Source organism: Phacochoerus africanus, chromosome 1, assembly GCF_016906955.1.
Source record: "Phacochoerus africanus isolate WHEZ1 chromosome 1, ROS_Pafr_v1, whole genome shotgun sequence".
In the NCBI taxonomy this organism is placed as follows: Eukaryota; Metazoa; Chordata; class Mammalia; order Artiodactyla; family Suidae; genus Phacochoerus; species Phacochoerus africanus.
The window spans coordinates 103,915,240-103,934,450 of record NC_062544.1 but is presented as its reverse complement, the minus strand read 5'-3'; the positions used below and the strand labels follow the sequence as shown (position 1 = coordinate 103,934,450).

General features: G+C 42.9%; 1 protein-coding gene across 3 annotated transcripts in view; it reads left to right on the top strand.

The window, feature by feature from the left end:
- SCN10A (sodium voltage-gated channel alpha subunit 10) overlaps positions 1-19,211 on the top strand; it is an 86,256-nt gene that overhangs the window by 37,062 nt on the left and 29,983 nt on the right. For 2 of the 3 annotated variants that reach the window (XM_047754344.1, XM_047754339.1), the window contains exons 11-14: positions 1,463-1,756; positions 5,097-5,205; positions 7,360-7,598; positions 10,860-11,033. In XM_047754344.1, the coding sequence (XP_047610300.1) occupies positions 1,463-1,756; positions 5,097-5,205; positions 7,360-7,598; positions 10,860-11,033 (816 nt within the window). The remainder of the gene's footprint in view (positions 1-1,462; positions 1,757-5,096; positions 5,206-7,359; positions 7,599-10,859; positions 11,034-19,211) is intronic. The other variant, XM_047754349.1, reaches the window with a different exon arrangement.

Here is a 19,211-nt window from a genome sequence, read left to right as displayed (position 1 = left end):
GCTTAGTTCTGATGGCTTTCTTGAGCTATTAATAACTTACAGTGGTCTCCCAAAGTGCCCTAGGTTTCCCTTTCTGTCTACGGTTCCCTACTGGGACTTCTACAAGCAACTCTTTAACTATCCTACTTCATCCCTCTCAAGAGGTCATTGTCACCATTTGTCAAACAGGTTAACTCTGAAATTTTAGTTGGTGGCACTGCTTGTCAAATATGGAACCAAAATTTTCTTCTTTGTTTTTCTTGATTGGTTTGCTTAGTGCCCACGTGCAGATAACTCAGTTGTCACCACTTTAATAAGGATTTGCCAGTTCTGTTTCTTTGCTTCAAAAATGGGAAGGATTCATGGATTTTTATGAATTCATAGACCTTAGACATATATTCTAGGCAAAGAGTACTGCATTTTCAGTACTGAATTACAGTGATGGATATTGAATGAGACTGAACTCCAAATTAAGAAGAAAGCAAAATTTCAATTCTATGGGAGAGGGGGTAAGTTGAGAGGGCTTTAATCAATAAAAGGTCTCAATTTTAGTAATTTAGTAAATAAAAGGAGAAGAGGGACAAATTCAGCAATGCGATCAGAGTTTGATAGGAAGTTAATGTTTAGATTTTGAAAACACTTCTCTGACCTGAGTTCAGAATTGACAACTTGTTTGGTCAGGTTCCCATGGCAGTCATGGGAACCGGCCAACCCAGCATCCAGGGGCTCTGGGCCTATGAATTAGCTCCTTTCTTCTGGCAACTGTAAGCCACACGGTTCCCTTGGAGGAAGATTTTGATGGGAAATGTTTATTGATTTGGAGGAATGGCACTATTCTTCCAGGAAATTAGGCTGCGGCTCTCCCTCCAATCTCCCCATTGTTGGCTGTTCAAAGTTTGCCTCAAGGGATCCTGGAAGCTCATTATATTACAAAGCTCTTGTCTCCTCCTTTGCAACACAAATGCTCATACCCATATAGGTTTATCTAATGAATTGTCAAACCAAATTTTCAGACAATAAAGAGCACTCGTTCATCCATCAACCCTTTACCAATCTTATTCCTGTGCTGATACATATAATAGTCTCCTGAGCCACAACTTTGCATTGAAGAAAGGAACTTAAGACAGCTTCATCCAGCCCCATGGCCAAAGACTGGCAAACTACTGACCCATCTGGGTCACAAGGTTGTTCTCTGACACATTCTTGGCCAGGACGACCTACATAATGATCATGAACACCTTGCAGTCTCTTACTGCTTTTGGCCTTTTCCCAGTCTGTGTCAAGAGTATTCTTTTCCCCTGTTTTCTCCCTACATATACCTAGAATGTCCCATAGTTCTTTTTCTTTCATTTTCCACTTCAAGGTCACAAGGTTAAGGGCAGGGAAATGAGAGTGGGTGAAGGGAAGTGTTGAATTCCAGATCTGCCTACATGATGATCTTCCAGCCTAACTTCCTTCTCAGCTCTCTTGGGGCAATGTCCAGTCTTTCCTAGGCCTCACCTCTGGGAGACGCCGGGCTAGCCATGGCAGCGTGTTCCATTTCCAGGCCCCTGGCCGAGACATCTCATTCCCTGATGGTGTCACAGATGATGGAATCTTTCCTGGAGACCATGAAAGCCGTCGGGGCTCTCTGCTTCTGGGTAGGGGTGCAGGCCAGCAAAGCCCCCTTGCTAGGAGTCCACTGCCTCAAACCCTCAACCCTGGCTCAGGGTGTGGAGAAGATGGACACCCTACGTTACCCACTAGCGAGCTTGCCCCTGGAGCCAACGAGGTCTCGGTGAGTTTGTGAATGTTCCAAATTCTGGGGCTGCTCTCTAACAAGAGCTTCAGACCAAGAAGCCCTGAGTGTCACCGGTGGAAGGATCCTTTAGACATCACTCTGCCCAACACCTCCCAGCTACTTCTACTTTACTGAAAGGGCAGGCGAGACCAAGAGAGAGGTTGGGTTTACCTGAGATCAGTTTTTGTGGTTTACTCTGCAGTATTAAAACTGAGAGCACTAATGGCCTGAATCTAGCCAGAACCCATATTGGGGCTCAAACCCAGCCAAAACCCAGATTGGGACTTCAACCCACAATTTTAAATTAGAATCACTCACCCAGTATCTAGACTCACTGAGATTCAGGTTCTTCATGTCTCCACACAGAAGTAATTCAGCCAGAGACAAAGTGATAGACAAGAAATAGATTTATTAAGATAGTCAAGCAGACAGGTAGGCACAGAAGCTCTGCCTCCACCCCCCAGTCCAGATCTGTTGGGCTACAGGTTTATCATCCAAGGGGAGTGGGAGTCAGAAAAGACCGCCTCTTCCTCTTTCTTCAAGCAGTAGCTCCTCTTTAGCATCCCGTAAGGTGTGTATTCAAATCAGCAGAAGGGCAGTCTTCAAACTCCTGTCCTTGGTCTGAATCTGAATGCAGGCCTCACCCCATCCCCCACCCAATGACCTAGGGCATATCTCTCACCTTCACTAGTCAGGCAAACCTGCCTTGTTCTGATGGTCCTCTTGAGCAGTTACTAACTTACAGTGATCTCCCAAAGTCCCTTAGGTTCCCCCTCTATTTATGGTCCCTTATTGCGACTTCTACAACTACCTGTGCCTACTCCATCCCTATCAGTACAGTGGTATAGAATATTTGCTGGTTGATCTCATTTTTTTCCCCAGAGTTTCTCTGTCCCTATTCACTATCACTGCTTTAGAGATAGGCTTGTTTTCTCCCTGGATGAGTATGAAAAAAAATTAAAGTTCTTCTCTTCTTGCGTGTAACTCTGTGCAAGCTACTGTGGGCTTGACAGTTAAAACTCAGAGTAATCCTGGGTGCCCTGGACAGGTATTAGCAGAAGCAAAATGTCCCTGGCTTTACTCAAAGAAGCAATAACTTGCCAAAATGCACAAATTAGGCAGCAGTGACTAATTGGCCAGTACTCTTAATAGAATAATCATAGAATGTAATGGCAAACCAGGGACTCTTCATTGGATTGGAGCTGTGATTTAATTCAAGCTCTCCCTCCAGCTTCAATAATGATGCTTCTAGTGGTTTTTTTGTTTTGTTTTGTTTTTGTTGTTGTTGTTGTTGTTGTTGCCTTCTGGCTGGCCCCAGACACACAGTGGTTTGCAAACAGACTTGTGAGCTGACAATTATATGTCTCTAGTGACTTGGGTAAGTCTTACAGGGTTACCATAGCATCTCTGACTAAATGCATGGGATTCAGGGTCCCAGCAAGAAGCAGGTGAGCTGGTGCAGTGGGCAAGTGGGGAGAGTTTATGGAAGTATTTATGGAGGTATTCATTAGGCTCTGGAACTAAGAAGGGACAGTGAGGCAGCGAGAGACTAGCCTTGGTGGGAAGCTATTCCAAGCCTAGGCTGGAAGGGTGAGGGGAAGGACCACAGCCTAGCAAGAACTGCCCCTGTATGTGAGAGGTGGCCTGATAGAGGTGGAGGATCATAGCCTCTACTCAGCCACAGCCCAGCAAGGAAGAAGCCAGCTAACACACAGCCAGCTCTGCTCTCCTCCCAGCCTCTGATCTGTCTGTGCCTCCCACTGACCAGAACCAGGAAGTGAGGGTGATGCAGTTTGTCCAGGTCACCCTCCTCAGGGACAGAGCAGGGCAGAGACGGTGGAGCATAGGCCTCCGCTAGTCTTCACAGGTGATTCTGAAGAATCATCAACCCAGAATCCGCAGGTCAAGGCTGTCGGACCCTCTTAGAAGTACTTTAACACTCTTGAAAATGCCTCATTCAAGAAACCTTGTCATTGCTCCCTAGATGACCACTTTCCTGGATATTCCAGGCTTGATTCATGTTAGTGAAATTATCTGGCTAGTGCAAGATCAACACTTTAAGCCCTTCCATGTCACCTGGACATAAATTTCAGTCACAGCTATGCCACTTACCAACTGAATCACCTTAAGCAAGTCCCTTAAATTCTTCAGGTCTCCATGTCTCCCCTTATAAAAACCTTACCAAGGGAGTTCTCTGGTGACTTAGCAGTTAGGATTTGGTATTGTCATTGCTGTGGCATGGGTTCAATCCCTGGCTCAGGAACTTCCACATGCCACAGGTGTGGCAAAAGCAAAAACAAAAAAAAACTCCTCATCAAAAGGTTTCTAGAGGAGTTCCCATCAAGGCTCAGTGGGTTAGGAACCTGACTAGTATCCATGAGGATGCGGGTTCAAACCCTGGCCTTGCTCAGAGCATTAAGGATCCAGTGTTGCTGTGGCTGTGGTTTGGGCTGGCAGCTGTAGCTCTAATTCGACCCCTAGCCTGGGAATTTCCATATGCTGAGGGCATGGCCTTGAAAAGCAAAAAAAAAAAAAAAAAAAAAAAAAAAAGAAGAAGAAGAAGAAGAAATGGATCATCAAGACAGAAATATTCTCAGGGAAAAAAGAGACCATGTGGAATTAGAACTGGGTTGTGGAGTTACTGTAGTGGCTCAGCGGAAACAAATCTGTCTAACATCCATGAGGACGCAGGTTTGATCCCTGGCCTCACTCAGTGGGTTAAGAATCCAGTGCTGCTGTGGCTGTGGTGTAGGCCAGCAGCTATAGCTCTGATTCAACCCCTAGCCTGGGAGCCTCCATATGCCACAGGTGCAGCCCTAAAAAAAAAAAAAAAAGAACTGGGTTGTTGGGTTGTATGTTAGGGAGAAAAATGGGCCTCTTAGGAGGGAGTTCAAGGAAACCTATCATGGAGTAGGAATTCTGGATAAATGTCATATGCACAGCCCAGAAGTCTCATAATGACTTCCTGAAACCTTTCCCCTGCAGCTCCCACTTCCCTTGGGTTGAAACCTCAGACACCCTTAAGGCAGCCCCATCCCCACCTTGGTGCCCAGGTACCTGTCCTAGGACAGGAGTTTACAAAACCTTAGGTGAGCCCAGGTCATCTGTTAGCCACAAATTCAGGCTCTAGTTGCTCCTGTGTCCTGCTCCCCATTGCCTGAGCTCTAACCCCAAGTTCATGCAGCAGCCCCTTTACTCCAAACATGACTACAGAGGATCATAGCTTCCCTGGGCAGCTTGCAGCCACCCGAGACAGGCCAATAAGAGGCTGAGTGATCTGTCTTTGCCACTGTCTTTGCTTTGTGGGAGCATCCTGACTCTTTTTGTGTCCCAGCAGGCACTTGATGCAGGACAGAAGACTTTCTTAACAGCAGAATACCTGAATGAAACTTTCCGGGTCCAAAGGGCAATGAGCGTTGTCAGTATCATGACCTCTGTCCTTGAGGGTAAGTATTGCTCATTTGAACTTCCATTCACTGCGCCATGGTGAGTCCCCCTATGAGCAAAAGATGGACTTCCCAAAATCTGTGTCAAAGGGTACCATCTCTGTATCCTGGGATCATAAATACTTCTATTTTTTAATACCCTTTTCCCCATTACCCTTTATCAATGTGGCTTTTAAAATGTGGATAAATTTTCAAAAACAATAGAATCCAATGAATGAAATGCCCTCAGATATGCAAGAGATTTAAGTCTTTTTTGGGTAGAGGAGAGGTCAGGGTGGTGGCAAGTCCATAGCATATGGAAGTTCCTGGGCCAGGGATCAAACGTACGTCACACAGCAACCCAAGCTGCTGCAGTGACAGCACCAGATCCTTAACCTACTGCACCACAAAAGAAGTCCATTAACAATCTTTAATTTTCAGACATGGAAAAAGTATTTTGATATATTTCAAGGCTGTAACTCTCACAGTTATAATGTAATTTCTGTCTCTAGGTGCCCCTATTGCGCTGAGCATTAGAGGGCAATTTAAATAAATTAATCAGTCAGTTTAAATCCTTGTCAATTCAGGATTCCATCAGTCAGCTGGGGATCCCAGGGATGGATCTAAGTTCCATTTGCTTATACCAAGCCAAGGGTGGAGGGAGGGAATGACCACCTGGCACCCCGTTTCCTAAAGAGCATGGCCCCATCCTTCTCACCCTGACTCTAGGACCTCCCTTCTTATCAGCCTTGGTTTTGCCTCAGGGTATGGAAAATATGGCCTTAGTCATATCCAGTTATTTATATCCTCCAGGCAAATTTAAAATGTCCTATGCTGGAGAAGGGAGCTTGGATGTTGGTGTGTCCCTGAAAAGGGGCCCTTGGTTCTTTCCTCCCAGCCCTGGGCTGAATTCAAATTGCAGGAGAGGGCATGGTGGACAATAGACACCAAAAAAAATGTTTTAAGGATTTGAAACAGGGCCAATCTGTGCTGTACTTTCTAGGTGAAGCTGGAGGTGGCAAGCCTTAGAGAGACCCACATGCCCAGCGTGACAGAGAAACTGTAGGGTAGAATGGGCTGGTAATGTACCTGGATAGAGAAGGTCTGAGGTGGCCCCAGAGGGTGCACTGTGGCCCCGGAACCACAGGAGAGTATCTGTATGATGACCTTGCTCTCGTTGAAGGCTGCAGAAGGATGAGAGAGAACCAAAGAAGGAACAGCCATCTCCATGGCTCTCCCACCAGTGACCAGATAGGAACGTTGGTGACTCAAGTAAAGCACACTTGACAGTGACTCAGGACCAGCTCAGTCCTCCACCAGCCTTGAGCTTCCTGAAACTCAGACACAACTTCAGATGAGAAATAGTAGCAGACAGTGAATTGACCAAAACAAAGTCCCCTGGCTGGAGACTTGAAATATAAATTAAATTCAGTTACAGGGGAAAAATCCTTAAGTTATATTTCTTGCATACTTGAGTTTGTGTTTTGAGAAATGTGTACCTATTCCAGTAACAACAGTGTGTGCATACTCTTGTATTATTTTTCCTCATGGATCACTATTAAATAAATTACTCATCAGCAGAGAGTGAGGATTAGAGAGGAGGAGGAAGAGGTTGGAGGGAGGTAGTAAGACATGCTGGTCTGGAAGTTTGAAGGACTGAAATGGAGAAACAGCAGGATTCCTGGGCAGTGACAAGATGGGACCAGTCAGCATAGTTATGTGTTTTTTCTAACTGGGTTCAGCTGGCTGGGTGCAGGTACAGGGTCAACTGTGTGTTGGGTTTATTCAGAGTTGGAGTTTTGCCAGACAAGTACAATGGACAGGGGAGAGGGCCAGGGAACTGAGGCTGTCTGCAAGGAGTGTAAAGAGGGGTGAACATGAAATCTAAGCTGGGTAATTAGGAATTAAAGATATGATATACGATGAGCAGTTAAAAAGTGTAGGGGCCATGGTTTGGAGGACTGAGTGGGGACAGAGACTGGGTTGCACTTGCTAGGCTACAGGAGCTCAAAAAGGAGAAAGTGATAATCAGAGAGAGGGAGAGGGAGTGCTGAGATGGAGGTGAGAGTTATTAGTCATGTTATTAGTAATGACAAGGTCTAGGGGATGGCCATGGGGAGGTGGGCTAAGTCCATGCCTGGCTAACAACTATCATTGGCTCCACCGGTGATGCAGAGCTCGAGGAGTCTAAGCCGAGATGCCCACGCTGCTTGACCAACTGGGCTCAGAAGTATCTGATCTGGAAGTGCTGCCCCACATGGGTGAAGCTCAAGAAGCTCCTCTGGAGTATTGTGACGGACCCCTTTGCCGAGCTCACCATCACTCTGTGTATCGTGGTAAACACCGTCTTCATGGCCATGGAGCACCACGGCATGAGCCCCACTTTTGAAGCCATGCTCCAGATCGGCAACATTGTGAGTGCCCTGGCGAGCCACCACCCATGCTGTCCTGGCTGGGGGGATTAGGGTGGGGTGACGGCATGCTGTCATTCACTGGAGTATTGATCTAGCAGGCTGAGGGCAGAGGAGCCACATGGGAGATGTGTGGACACTGAGTACAGAAAGTCAAGTCTGGAGGACCAGGCTGAGCTGATGGAAATTGCTTTGTGATGAATGAACATGGGTGGAAGTGCACCGAGAGAGAGCCCTGACCTAGGGGCTTCCAGCTCCCCCTTTACAGAACTTAGGACAGCCACCTGAATTCTCTGGATTGCAGCAGTCTCTACCTTGAAAAAAATGATAAATGCCACTTTCCCATCTAAAGACAATCTATGGATTTTCAAGTTTCCTTACAGGTTTATTTCTTTTAAGCCTGGAAAACACAATGGCTGAGTTTTATCAGTGCTGTCATTTAAGGGCAGAAAGTGTGGGGGAGAGGGGATAGTAACAAGAGGGAAGGAAGAGGAACAGGATTACTGTTGTCACAAAAGCATCAGGGAGTGAGAACTTTTTTTCCATCTGGTTTAGATAGGACTCTCCCTTAAATTTTCCTCCGTCATTTTAAAAATAAATATTAGAGAAGGTTATTGTTTCTTTCTTTTTTTTTTCTTTTTTTCTTTGTATGGCCACATCTGTGGCATATGGAAGTTCCCCAGCTAGGGGTCACATTGGAGCTACAGCTGCCGGCCTACACCACAGCCACAGCAACACGGAGTCTGAGCCATGTCTGTGACCTACACTACAGCTCACAGCAATGCCAATCCTTAAATCACTGAATGAGGCCAGGGTTCACACCCACATCCTCACAGAGACAGCGTCGGGTCCTTAACCCACTAAGCTACAACAGGAACCCCTCTTCCATCATTCTTTAGTATTATTGTCTTTCAACAAGATAAAGTCCGTACCAGATTTCAATACATATGGAGTAAATTGTCAGACTAAGAGGGAAACGATCCTCAGCCTGTGCCCCCGCAGAAACAGTAACAATAGCCAACTTTGTTTGACCACCATCGGACATGGCCTCACATGCTTCTCATGTAATTTTCACAAAACCCTATATGGTAGGTACTATTATTATGGCCTTTCACAGATGGAAAAACAGAGGATGTTAAGTAATTTGCCTGAAGTCATAGAGGTGAGTAAGTAGCAGCATTGAGATTTGAACCCAGGTCAACTGGATCCAAAGCTCACACTTCTCAACTCCTGGATGCTAAACTCCCTCACAGGACCTGCTAGTGTGTGAGAGAGAGATTGTGCATGTTAGTGTACATGTGTATGTATGTTTGTGAGTGCATGAGAACTGCCCAAGGTAGACAAGAGAGGGAATGTGTGTGTGTGTGTGCTCGCACACTTGTGCACAGGCACATGTGAATATGCACACAAGAAAAGCAGAGGCTAGGAAGGTCGAGGTCCTGCCTCCATGTCCTTACTGGTGTCTGTCCCACTGCAGGAGGGCTAACTAGGTCCACCAGAGCCGTCCAGCTCTTCTAACTCCTGGTAGGCTGCAGACTAGGTAGAAGGAGGGGTCCCAGAAGAAATGTGACTACTCTTGTCCAGAAATCTCCCCCTTTCCCAGAATCCAGGGATGTGAAAAGGGTGCCAACAAGTTCTGGGACACTGTGGAGCCAGCATGCCTTACATTTTAGCAGCACCTGGACTAAGAGGTCACATTCTATGTGGCAAGAGGTGAAATGGAAAGAGAAGGGAGAGCCTATTGCCAAGAAGTCTTCGTAGACCCCATAGGGTCTTATGGAAAGACCTCTGAGCCCACAACTCATTTTACAGTTGGAGACCTTGAGGCAAGAAAAACCAAAGGGTTTTATGGCTGTGACAGAGCTCAGTGCCATTTCTAAAAAAGGACAATCAGGCACTTTCTTTCATTGTGATTTTTACAATGAGTCAGGTGTCTATGAATCTTACCTCAGCATCACGGCACTACCAGGTGATAACACTCTCACATAAGAGCTCATTAAGACTCAGAGAGATTAAGTATCTTGCCCAAGGTGGCACAGCTGATGAAGGGTCAGAGGTGACCCAGGTCTCTCTAGGGCACAGGACCTCATCCCTACCCTCTACCCCACCAAACAGACCTGCTTACAAAGGGTAGTCAGTAGATGTTCTTTGCATCACACAGTTGCAGTCTTGTGGCAACAGGCAAGTCAAACTCTTAGACATTTCCTCCTTTGTAAAGGGATGCAATCACCTCTGCTTCACAGGCTGGTGAGAGGCTCCGATGAGAGCAAATGAGAGAAAAGCACCTGACTCTGCTGGGCTTCTTCCATGCCTGTCTCCCTTCTTTGCTGGATATTGTGTGACCTGAGCCTGGCCCTGACCTCTCTCAATGTCAGAATTCTTTCCTATTTAAAACCATTAAAGAGACTCAGGGCTGAAAGAATCTTAGAGATGGTGTATTATTTTTATTCCTGCTAACAGCTATTATTGATTAATGAAATATTCTCTGCCAGGACCTTTACTAAGAATTGCAGATTATTTCATCTTAGGCCCATTATACAGAGGAAGGAATTGAGATAGAGGATGAACTCCTTCCTCAACCTCTTTTTTTTTTTTTGGTCTTTTTTGCCTTTTCTAGGGCCGCTCTTGGGGCACATGGAATTCCCAGGCTAGGGGTCTAATCTGAGTTGTAGCCACTGGCCCATACCAGAGCCACAGCAACGTGGGATCCAAGCTGCGTCTGTGACCTACACCACAGCTCATGGCAATGCCAGATCCTTAACCCACTGAGCAAGGTCAGGGATCGAACCCCGCAACCTCATGGTTCCTAGTCAGATTCATTAACCACTGCTCCACGACGGGAACTTCTCCTTCTTCAACCTTATACAAGTTAGGAAATGGCTGAGTGCAATGTTTATCTATCTGTGTCTGGGTCGCCCCACAATCGATCCTTGCTTTTAAACTGCTGAACCAGATTGACTTTTCCTTTACATAATTGTATCATGATTATATCCTAATGATTATCCACTTAGTCCATGTCCAACACCGTTCACCGAAGCATGGAAACACTAATGCATATTCCCTGAGCACTGGTCCAGAGATTTCTCTGTGCTGCCACAGTGAGTGTTCCCATCCCCAGTCCTTCAGGAGCCCACAGATAATATAGGAACTGAGTAAAAACGAGGTAAAGGGATTTGCCACTTTATAAACAAGACATTTCTCCCTGCTCTATTTGTCTTGACCGACCAACAGACTCTCTGAGATGAATCCTGTTTCTGTCCACAGGTCTTTACTGTGTTTTTCACTGCTGAGATGGTCTTCAAGATCATAGCCTTCGACCCCTACTATTACTTTCAGAACAGGTGGAACATTTTTGACTGCATCATTGTCACCGTGAGCCTGATAGAGCTGGGCATGGCCAGGAAGGGCAGCCTGACGGTACTGCGGACCTTCCGCCTGGTAATGAACTCTCTTGGCGATTTGGGGACCCCTCCTCTAAGACATCCAGGGAATCACCCCACTGGGAACAGACTTCGTCCTTTGGGGACCCCACCAACCAGCTCCTTCTTCCTCTCTGGTCCCTGGGGGAGGAGGGAGGGCCTGGTTCCTGGGAGCTGGAGACTTGGTGTTTTCCAAAGTAGGGATGTACCTTCTTCTCTCCGAGCCTGGGTCCCCTCATCTGCACAAAGACGGGGCTTCCCAGAACCCCCCTGTTCTCTTATCAGATAACAGTAACAGCAATAAGCAGAGAAGCTACTGTTTCTTGAGGTCTGACCATGTATGAGGTACAGAGCTGAACCCTTGACATAACACCTCATTTCACACTTACAACACCCTGAGAGAGCTGCTTTTACTATCCCCACAGACAGATGAGGAAAACTGAGACAGGGTGCTTAAATGGTAGCCCAGAGTCTCCCCACTGCTGAGGGGAGAGACCTGCCTCACAGAACCTCGGACCTGCATCTCAAAGCCAGGCTGCCTAACTCCAAAGTCCCAGCTCCTCCCATCCCCAAGAGCTCATCCTCTGATTCCCGGGTCTCCAAATCACAGTCCCAATGTTTCATGCACCTCAGAAACTGCCTCCTACTATTCACATGTCCAGGCTATTCTCCCCACCTAGTTCTGGGGTGCTTTCTACAGGAGGGGTTCACCTATTCCTGTTGCTGGTGCCCCTTTGACCACAGGCCACCTGCTCATAAGAGTAGAGTCACATCTGCCAGATTTGCCAGATGTCCAGGAGGTGGGTCTGGGGCTACTGAGGTCTTCCAGTTTCCCAGACCATCTAGAGGACAGCTCCAGGGAGAGGCATTTACACAGAAATCCATGTGACTTATGCCAAAGAGGTGGCCCTGTCCATTATTGTCACAGTTTCTACTTTTTCATGAGAAGCCAGGAATCCATATTTTTTTGTGTGTGATACTTAAAATACTACTAATCCAGTTAAAAAAAAAAAAACACTCTAAAGGCCAATTGAAGCATGTCCTGGTTGATGACCTCTGCCTGATGACGGTTCTTTCACTATCCTATGGAGAAGGGCAGAGCCTACAGGGCTCTTTATTCATAACCTGGAAACTGGAGAAGATTAGCATTGAGTCACATTTTTAGAGGGATAGATGTCTCTAAGTATCTAGAAAATGGCAAGAGGCAGGCACTTATGCTAATGGTGAACATAAGACGTCCAAGCACAGTTATCGAGAGAGTGAGATTCCATACTCCCTATGAATTAATAAGAATTAATAAGAGAAGGAGGATCTGAAGTTGGTTTCCTAATAGCATAGGAACATCTTTGGTACATTGGGGGAAATACAAACTTGGTGTTTTAAGGTCTTCATGCTCCTTTTGTTCTGATTCCATTAAGCCTACAGTCTCAAACAAGCAAAAAATAACCAGGTTTACTCCTTAGCGTGGGTCTGCAGAATTCTCTAGGTGCCTGCCCCTTGATGCAATCCTAACATGCTGATAAACTCGCAATTCCCGAACCATTGCACCAACCTCACACTTTCTTAGGGGCTTTTAGTCCTCCTCTCCCACCCCTTCCACCATCCATTGATGATGGCCCATCAGTATTATTATGCCCTTGAAAACAAACTCAACTATTTTTCCTCTCTGCTCCTTCATATGTTTGTGTTTCGTAAAACCCTTCCCTGGAGTTGAAGCCAAATATTTCCCTCTGCCATGCATGCACCTGAACTGTGGACATTACTATAGAAAATTCACACAGGTCATCAGTTTCATATTTTTAAGTAGGTTTTATTTGTTAAAACAGTTTTATATTTTTTCAGAAAAATTGAGCAGATAGTACAGAGTTCCCATACACCCCCCCACACACATACGTGCACATAGTCACACTGTTTCCCCCATTATTATCACTTTACATTAGTAAGGCACATTTCTTACAGGTAACTCATCAGTGGCTTCCTATTGCTCTGGGAATGAAATCCCAAATCCTTGAGATGGTCTACAAAGTTCTGCATGATCAGGCCCTGCTTACCTCTCCAGATGTTCTCTTCTTGCCCACTTTGCTCCAGCCAGAGAGGCCTCCTCTCTCTTCATCACACATAACAGAACTGTTTCTGACATGGGGCCTTTGCATAATTATCCCCTCTGCCTGGAATACTTTTCCCCTAGTCTTTACTTCCTGTTCATTCATTCTCATCTTTCCTGGCTTAACTCACACATCACCTCCTCAGAAAGGTCTCCCCAACCACTTTATCTAAAGTTGGATTCCCTCATCAAATTAACCTATTTTTCACACTTTACAATTACCCTGGTATTCTGTGAGGCACAAAGCAGAGTTTTCTTGTTTACCATTCTATTCCAAGGGCTAGTACACACTAGGAATTCAATAAACACCTGTTGAGTGAAGGAAGGAAGGAAAGATGAAAGAAAAAAAGGAAAGAAGGAAGATAGAAAAATTCTGTGTCCTCATTCGTGCTTTTTCTTTCCTCTCAAAGTCGCATCACTTCTCTTCCTACCATTTTAAGCCTTGCTCCATTAATCCATTGATCTCTTCTCGTACAAGTACTGCACTGTCTTTATCACTGCAACTGCCTCCAATACATCTGTCTGTGAGGCAAGTTGCCCACTTTGTTTTATTTCTTCAGGAATATTATGGCCCCTGCACTTCATATTCATTTTAGAACGAAAGTGCCAAGTTACATACCCTGTATACATACAAATTTTTTTTCCTTGAAGGACAGTAATAATCTATAGATGAGTTTGAGAAGAAATGTAACCTTTATATTATATAGTCTTCTGATCCATGAAAAGGGCATACTCTCCATGTATTTCAGTCTTTCAGTAATTTTATAATTTTTCCATAGAGTTCTATAATTTTCTCCATATCTTTTGTTATTCCCTAGTTCATTATGCTATCCCAAATGAAATTTTTTTTGGCCACACCCACAGCATGTGTAAGTTCCCGCCCTGGGAATCGAACCTGAGTCACAACAGCCACTGTAGGGACAGTGCCAAATCCTAATCCACTGCACCCCAAAAGAACTCTAAATGAAATTTATTTTTATTTTATTTTATTTATTTTTGTTTGTTTGTTTGTTTTTTGTCTTTTCTAGGGCCGCACCCATGGCATATGGAGGTTCCCAGGCTAGGGGTCCAATCGGAGCTGTAGCCACCGGCCTACACCACTGTCACAGCAGTGCAGTATCCGAGCCGCATCTGTGACCTACACCACAGCTCACGACAACCCCGGATCCTTAACCCACTGAGTGAGGCCAGGGATCAAACCTGCAACCTTATAGTTCCTAGTCGGATTCATTTCCACTGCGCCACGATGGGAACCCGAAACCTCATGGTTCCTAGTCAGATTTGTTAACCACTGAGCCATGATGGGAACTCCAAATGAAATTTATTTTTAAATATTCTTTTCTGGGTGTTGTTTTGTTTGTTGTTGTTTTCGCTAGCATTTTGCTATTTAACATTTTTGTATCCAGATAGCTCTCTTATTCTCATGACTTATCTCTGTAGTCTTTTAAATTTGTTAACACAATCATATCATATGCAAATGATGAGTTTTGTTTCTTCTTTTCTAATCCTTATACCATTTGGTTCTTTTTATTACATTACTGTGCTGGTTAGGACATCCAGTACACTGTTGAGAAGTGTTAATAGCAGTTTTGCTGTTTTCCTATCTCAAAGAAAATGCTTTCAGTATTTTAGCAAGTCTGATATTTGTGGCAGCTTTTTTAAAAAGATTTTTTAAAAAACCTTTATCAGCAGAGGAAGTTCTCTTTTGTTAAGAATATTAATCATGAGTGGATGTTTAATTTTATCAGACAGTTGTTCCATGTGATTAAGATAATCACATGATTTTCTTCCTAATCTGTTAAAGTGGTGAATTATACTAATTGATTTTCTGATGTTAAATCAATTTTGCATTCCTGGCATAAACCCAACTTGATCGTGATATATTTTTTTATACATTTGAAGATTCGGTTTGCTAAATTTTTTTTTAATTTTGTATTCCTATTGATGAGTAATATTTGGCCTGTAATTTTCCTTACTTGCATTGTCCTTGCTAGGTTTTAGTATCTAGGCATCAAGGTTATGCTAATCTCCATAAAAGAGGTGAGGGATACTCTTCTTCCTCTACATTCAATCTCTGGGTAAGATTTGTATTATTTGTTTCTTGTTAAGTTGGTAGAATTCGCTAATTAAGCCATCTGGAGGTCAAGATTTTTCATTACTGATTTAATTTTCTTATGGGTAGTGAAATTAGTCAGATTTTCTATTTCTCAAGTTAGTTTTGCTAAGTTATGTTTTTCTAAAAATTTTTCTTCAGTTAAATTTTCAAGTATATTGGCATAGCATTGTGCATTCAATGCCTCTATCTTTTAATGCTCCATATCACCAGTACTTATGTTACCCTTTTTTTCCTTTAAAAATAGTGACTTATGCTTTCTCTTATCTATTTTTACTTATCTTGCCAAAGATCATCAATTTAATTAAGCTTTTTAAAGAACCAACTTTTAGCTTGTTGATCCTCTCTACTTCATTGATGTTTTTATTTCAATTAATCTTGCATTTTATCTTAATTGCATCCTCTGTTCTACATATTTTATTCTTTTCTAACTTCTTAAGATGGAGTTTCCAACCTATTTTCCTTTCTAATATACTTGTTGAAGACTTTAATTTCCTTCTAAGAACTGCTTTAATATATAGAATTTTCTTTATTGTTTAGTTCTAAATATTTCCTAATTTCAAATTTGATTTATTCTTTGACTCAAAAGTTAATTGGATGCATGGTTCTTAATTTTGAAATGTATGTATTTCTAGTTATCTTTATGCCATTGAGTTCCAGCTTAATTGTACTATACTGAGAGAACATACACTGTATAATTTTAATGCTTTGAAGTTTATTGATAATCTCCTTTTGACTCAATATACTGAAAAATTTCTTTATGCTCTTGCAAAGAACGTGTCTTCTGCAACTGTAGGGTACAATACTCTGCATGTATAACCATTGGGTAGAGAAAGTTCATTGTGTGGTTCAAATATCCTATATCCCTGCTTATTTTTATCTTCTTGTTTTAGCCATTACTGAGATGGTAGTGTATAAAAATATCTCCTACTATGATTAAAGCATGGTCTGTTTCTCCTCATGGTTCTATCTTGAGCCTATGTTATTAAATGCACACGTATTTTAAGTTATATCTTCCCAGTGGAATGAAACTTTTATCAGTGAGAATTGACTTTCTTTGTCCCTAGAAATGCTTTTGGCCTTAAAAATCTCTTTTGACTGATAGTAATTAAACAACTCTGTTTTCTTTTAGTATGGAATTTGCCTGGTATATCTCTATCCATCCTTTTACTTCCAGTCTTTGTGTTTCTTTAGGATTTTTACATGTCTCTTTAAGTAGTACACAGTCAGACTTTGGATTCTTATTCAGTTCTGACAATCCATTCTTTGTCTACTAACCAAAGAATTTAGTCCACTTATTTTATTGTGAATACCGATATGTTTGGATATGTGTCTGTCATCATATTCTAGTTTTCCTATTTGTTTCCTCTGATCTAGTATTTTTGTTCTCTTTTTTCTTGATTTTTTTTTGGACTGTTTGTTTTTCCTTGTTCCATTTCCTTTTTTATTGGTCTGGAAACAAAATACTCTGTTTTTATTCTTTGAATGATTACCTTAAAAAAGACAGCATGTATTGTTAACTTAATCAAAGTAAAAATTTAGCTAAAATCTTCTTTTTTTAATTTATTTTTTTTTATTTTCCCACTGTACAGCAAGGGGATCAAGTTATCCTTACATGTATACATTACAATTACATTTTTTCCCCACCCTTTGTTCTGTTGCAACATGAGTATCTAGACAAAGTTCTCAATGCTACTCAGCAGGATCTCCTTGTAAATCTATTCTAAGTTGTGTCTGATAAGCCCAAGCTCCAGATCCCTCCCACTCCCTCCCCCTCCCATCAGGCAGCCACAAGTCTTTTCTCCAAGTCTATGATTTTCTTTTCTGAGGAGATGTTCATTTGTGCTGGATAAAAAATTAGCTAAAATCTTTACTTTCCAGGACCATTTTTATTCCAGTTCTCTTCTCCAACTTATTATTGTGTTAAATATCTTAATTTTATCTTGTTTTTTAAAAGCTATATGGCTTAATTATTTATAAATAATTCCTGATTTGTACAAACAATACAGAAAATTCAGTAGCTTAACCCAGTAAAAGTTTATTCCTCGCTCATCTCATAGTCTGATGCAAGTCAGTCAGCTCTCTGAGGGACTGCTCCTAGAAGTGACTGTGCCATATCTGAAGAAGGTATATACAGCCTTCAAAGCTCACCTCCTGCTTGTAGAAAGATGGCCAGATTTAAACAGTCAAAGGCTTTTCAGTCAGGGCTCATGGTTTCTTTTGCAATACAATTCCTTTAAAACTTAGATGGATTCAGACATCTCTGTGCACTATACACTAAGTGCTTTCTTTGACAGAGTTCTCAATTCTGCTTTGTTTCCTTGCTTTCTGGTCCCCATACCTGTCTCCCTCTCTCTCTCTCTTTTCTCTCTTTCAAATGTTAGCTATGCCATTAATATGATCTTTGCTAAGATGTGCCTCATTTCATTGAAAATGAAAAATTCAACTGTTCTACACATAAAGGCTTAATCCCATTGCTTACTCTTAGAGATCTAAAGCGGTATAATTCCCCTAAAACTTGAAGATTCTAAACTTCTGGATTCTATTTCCTTTTATTTCTTATCAATAAGCCAAATATTCCCTGAGCTCATCTCTTTCTTGTAACATCTTGACAAACATAACCAATTACAACTGACACACAAAACTAATGTTCAGTTTTATAGACCCTTTCCCTAGGGCTTCTGGCTCATGATCTGACCCAGAATTATTACAGGCAATCATTTCACCCCCACAACACAGATCGCCACTTTCCAAGCTTTCTTCTATCAGTTTCCTTGTTGTCCATCACATGGTCACTAAGCCAGTGCCACACATTCTGTGTTGTTGAAATGGCAATGGCTATATTCAGTGCACCCATTTCTGCATTTCTCAGGAGAAGTACAGCTGGTGGCAGCAACAGTCTCTAAATCTGCAAGTTAACATAATAGAGGTTTATGTTCACAGAATATTCAGGGCTGGTTGAGAAGCTCTCCTGGTGTGTCTGCTCCAAGCAGTGACCCAAGGATCCAGGATGGTATGATGTCATCTTCAATGGGTGGCCTCTAAAGTGGCCATGGGAGGGGAAGAGAAAGTGCATAGTGTTTTATGGCTCTGCCTGAAGGTGGTGTACCTTACTTCTGTCTCCATCTCCATTGTGTCAGCTGGAACCCAGTCATATTGCCTCAACTGTATGTAAGTAAAGCTGGAAAACAGTCTTCCTTTGTGTCTGAGAGGAGGATATGTGAAGGGTGACCATATAGCCAGTCTTTGCCCTACCCCATGAGATTTTTATTGCTGTGTCCACTCAGTATTTATTTAGATTCACTCTCATATTTATCACTTCCTTTCTCTTTATCTATTCTTGCATATAATACTTTCCTCTTGGGGTCACTTTCTTTCCACTTGAAGTACAGCATTTAGAATATCTTTTAGTGAGTGCCTTCTGACAGTTACCTTTCTCTCAGTTTCATCTAAAATTTGCCATTAAGTTTGCCTTGTCTTGAGAGATATTGCTTATGGGATCTAGCCTTCATGAGGGGAGAAATTCCCGTTATACTCTCTACCTTAGGGAGCCCTGGGATGTGTTTCCTGCTTGCTATGCCCCATGAGACCATTACAACTTATGCCCAGATTCACTGAGTTTTGCAGATGTCTTCAGAGAAACAGCTGGCTTCAGCAATCTGTTTTTATCCCCAAATTCCCACCGTTATTTAATTTTTGGCTAAAGAATTACTTACTTTGGAGTTCCCACTGTGGCACAGTAGGTCAAGTATCTGGTGTTGTCTTTGCAGCAACTCAGGTCACTGCTGAGATGCAGGCTCAATTCCTGGTCCAGCACAGTGGGTTAAGGATCTGATGTTGCTGTAGCTGTACATAGGTTATAGCTGCAGCTCAGATTCAGTCCCTGGCCTGGGAACTTTCATATGCCATAGGTGCAGCCCCCTCACCAAAAATAATTACTTACTTTATTGAAAGATCATCAATATGCTTAAGATTTTATT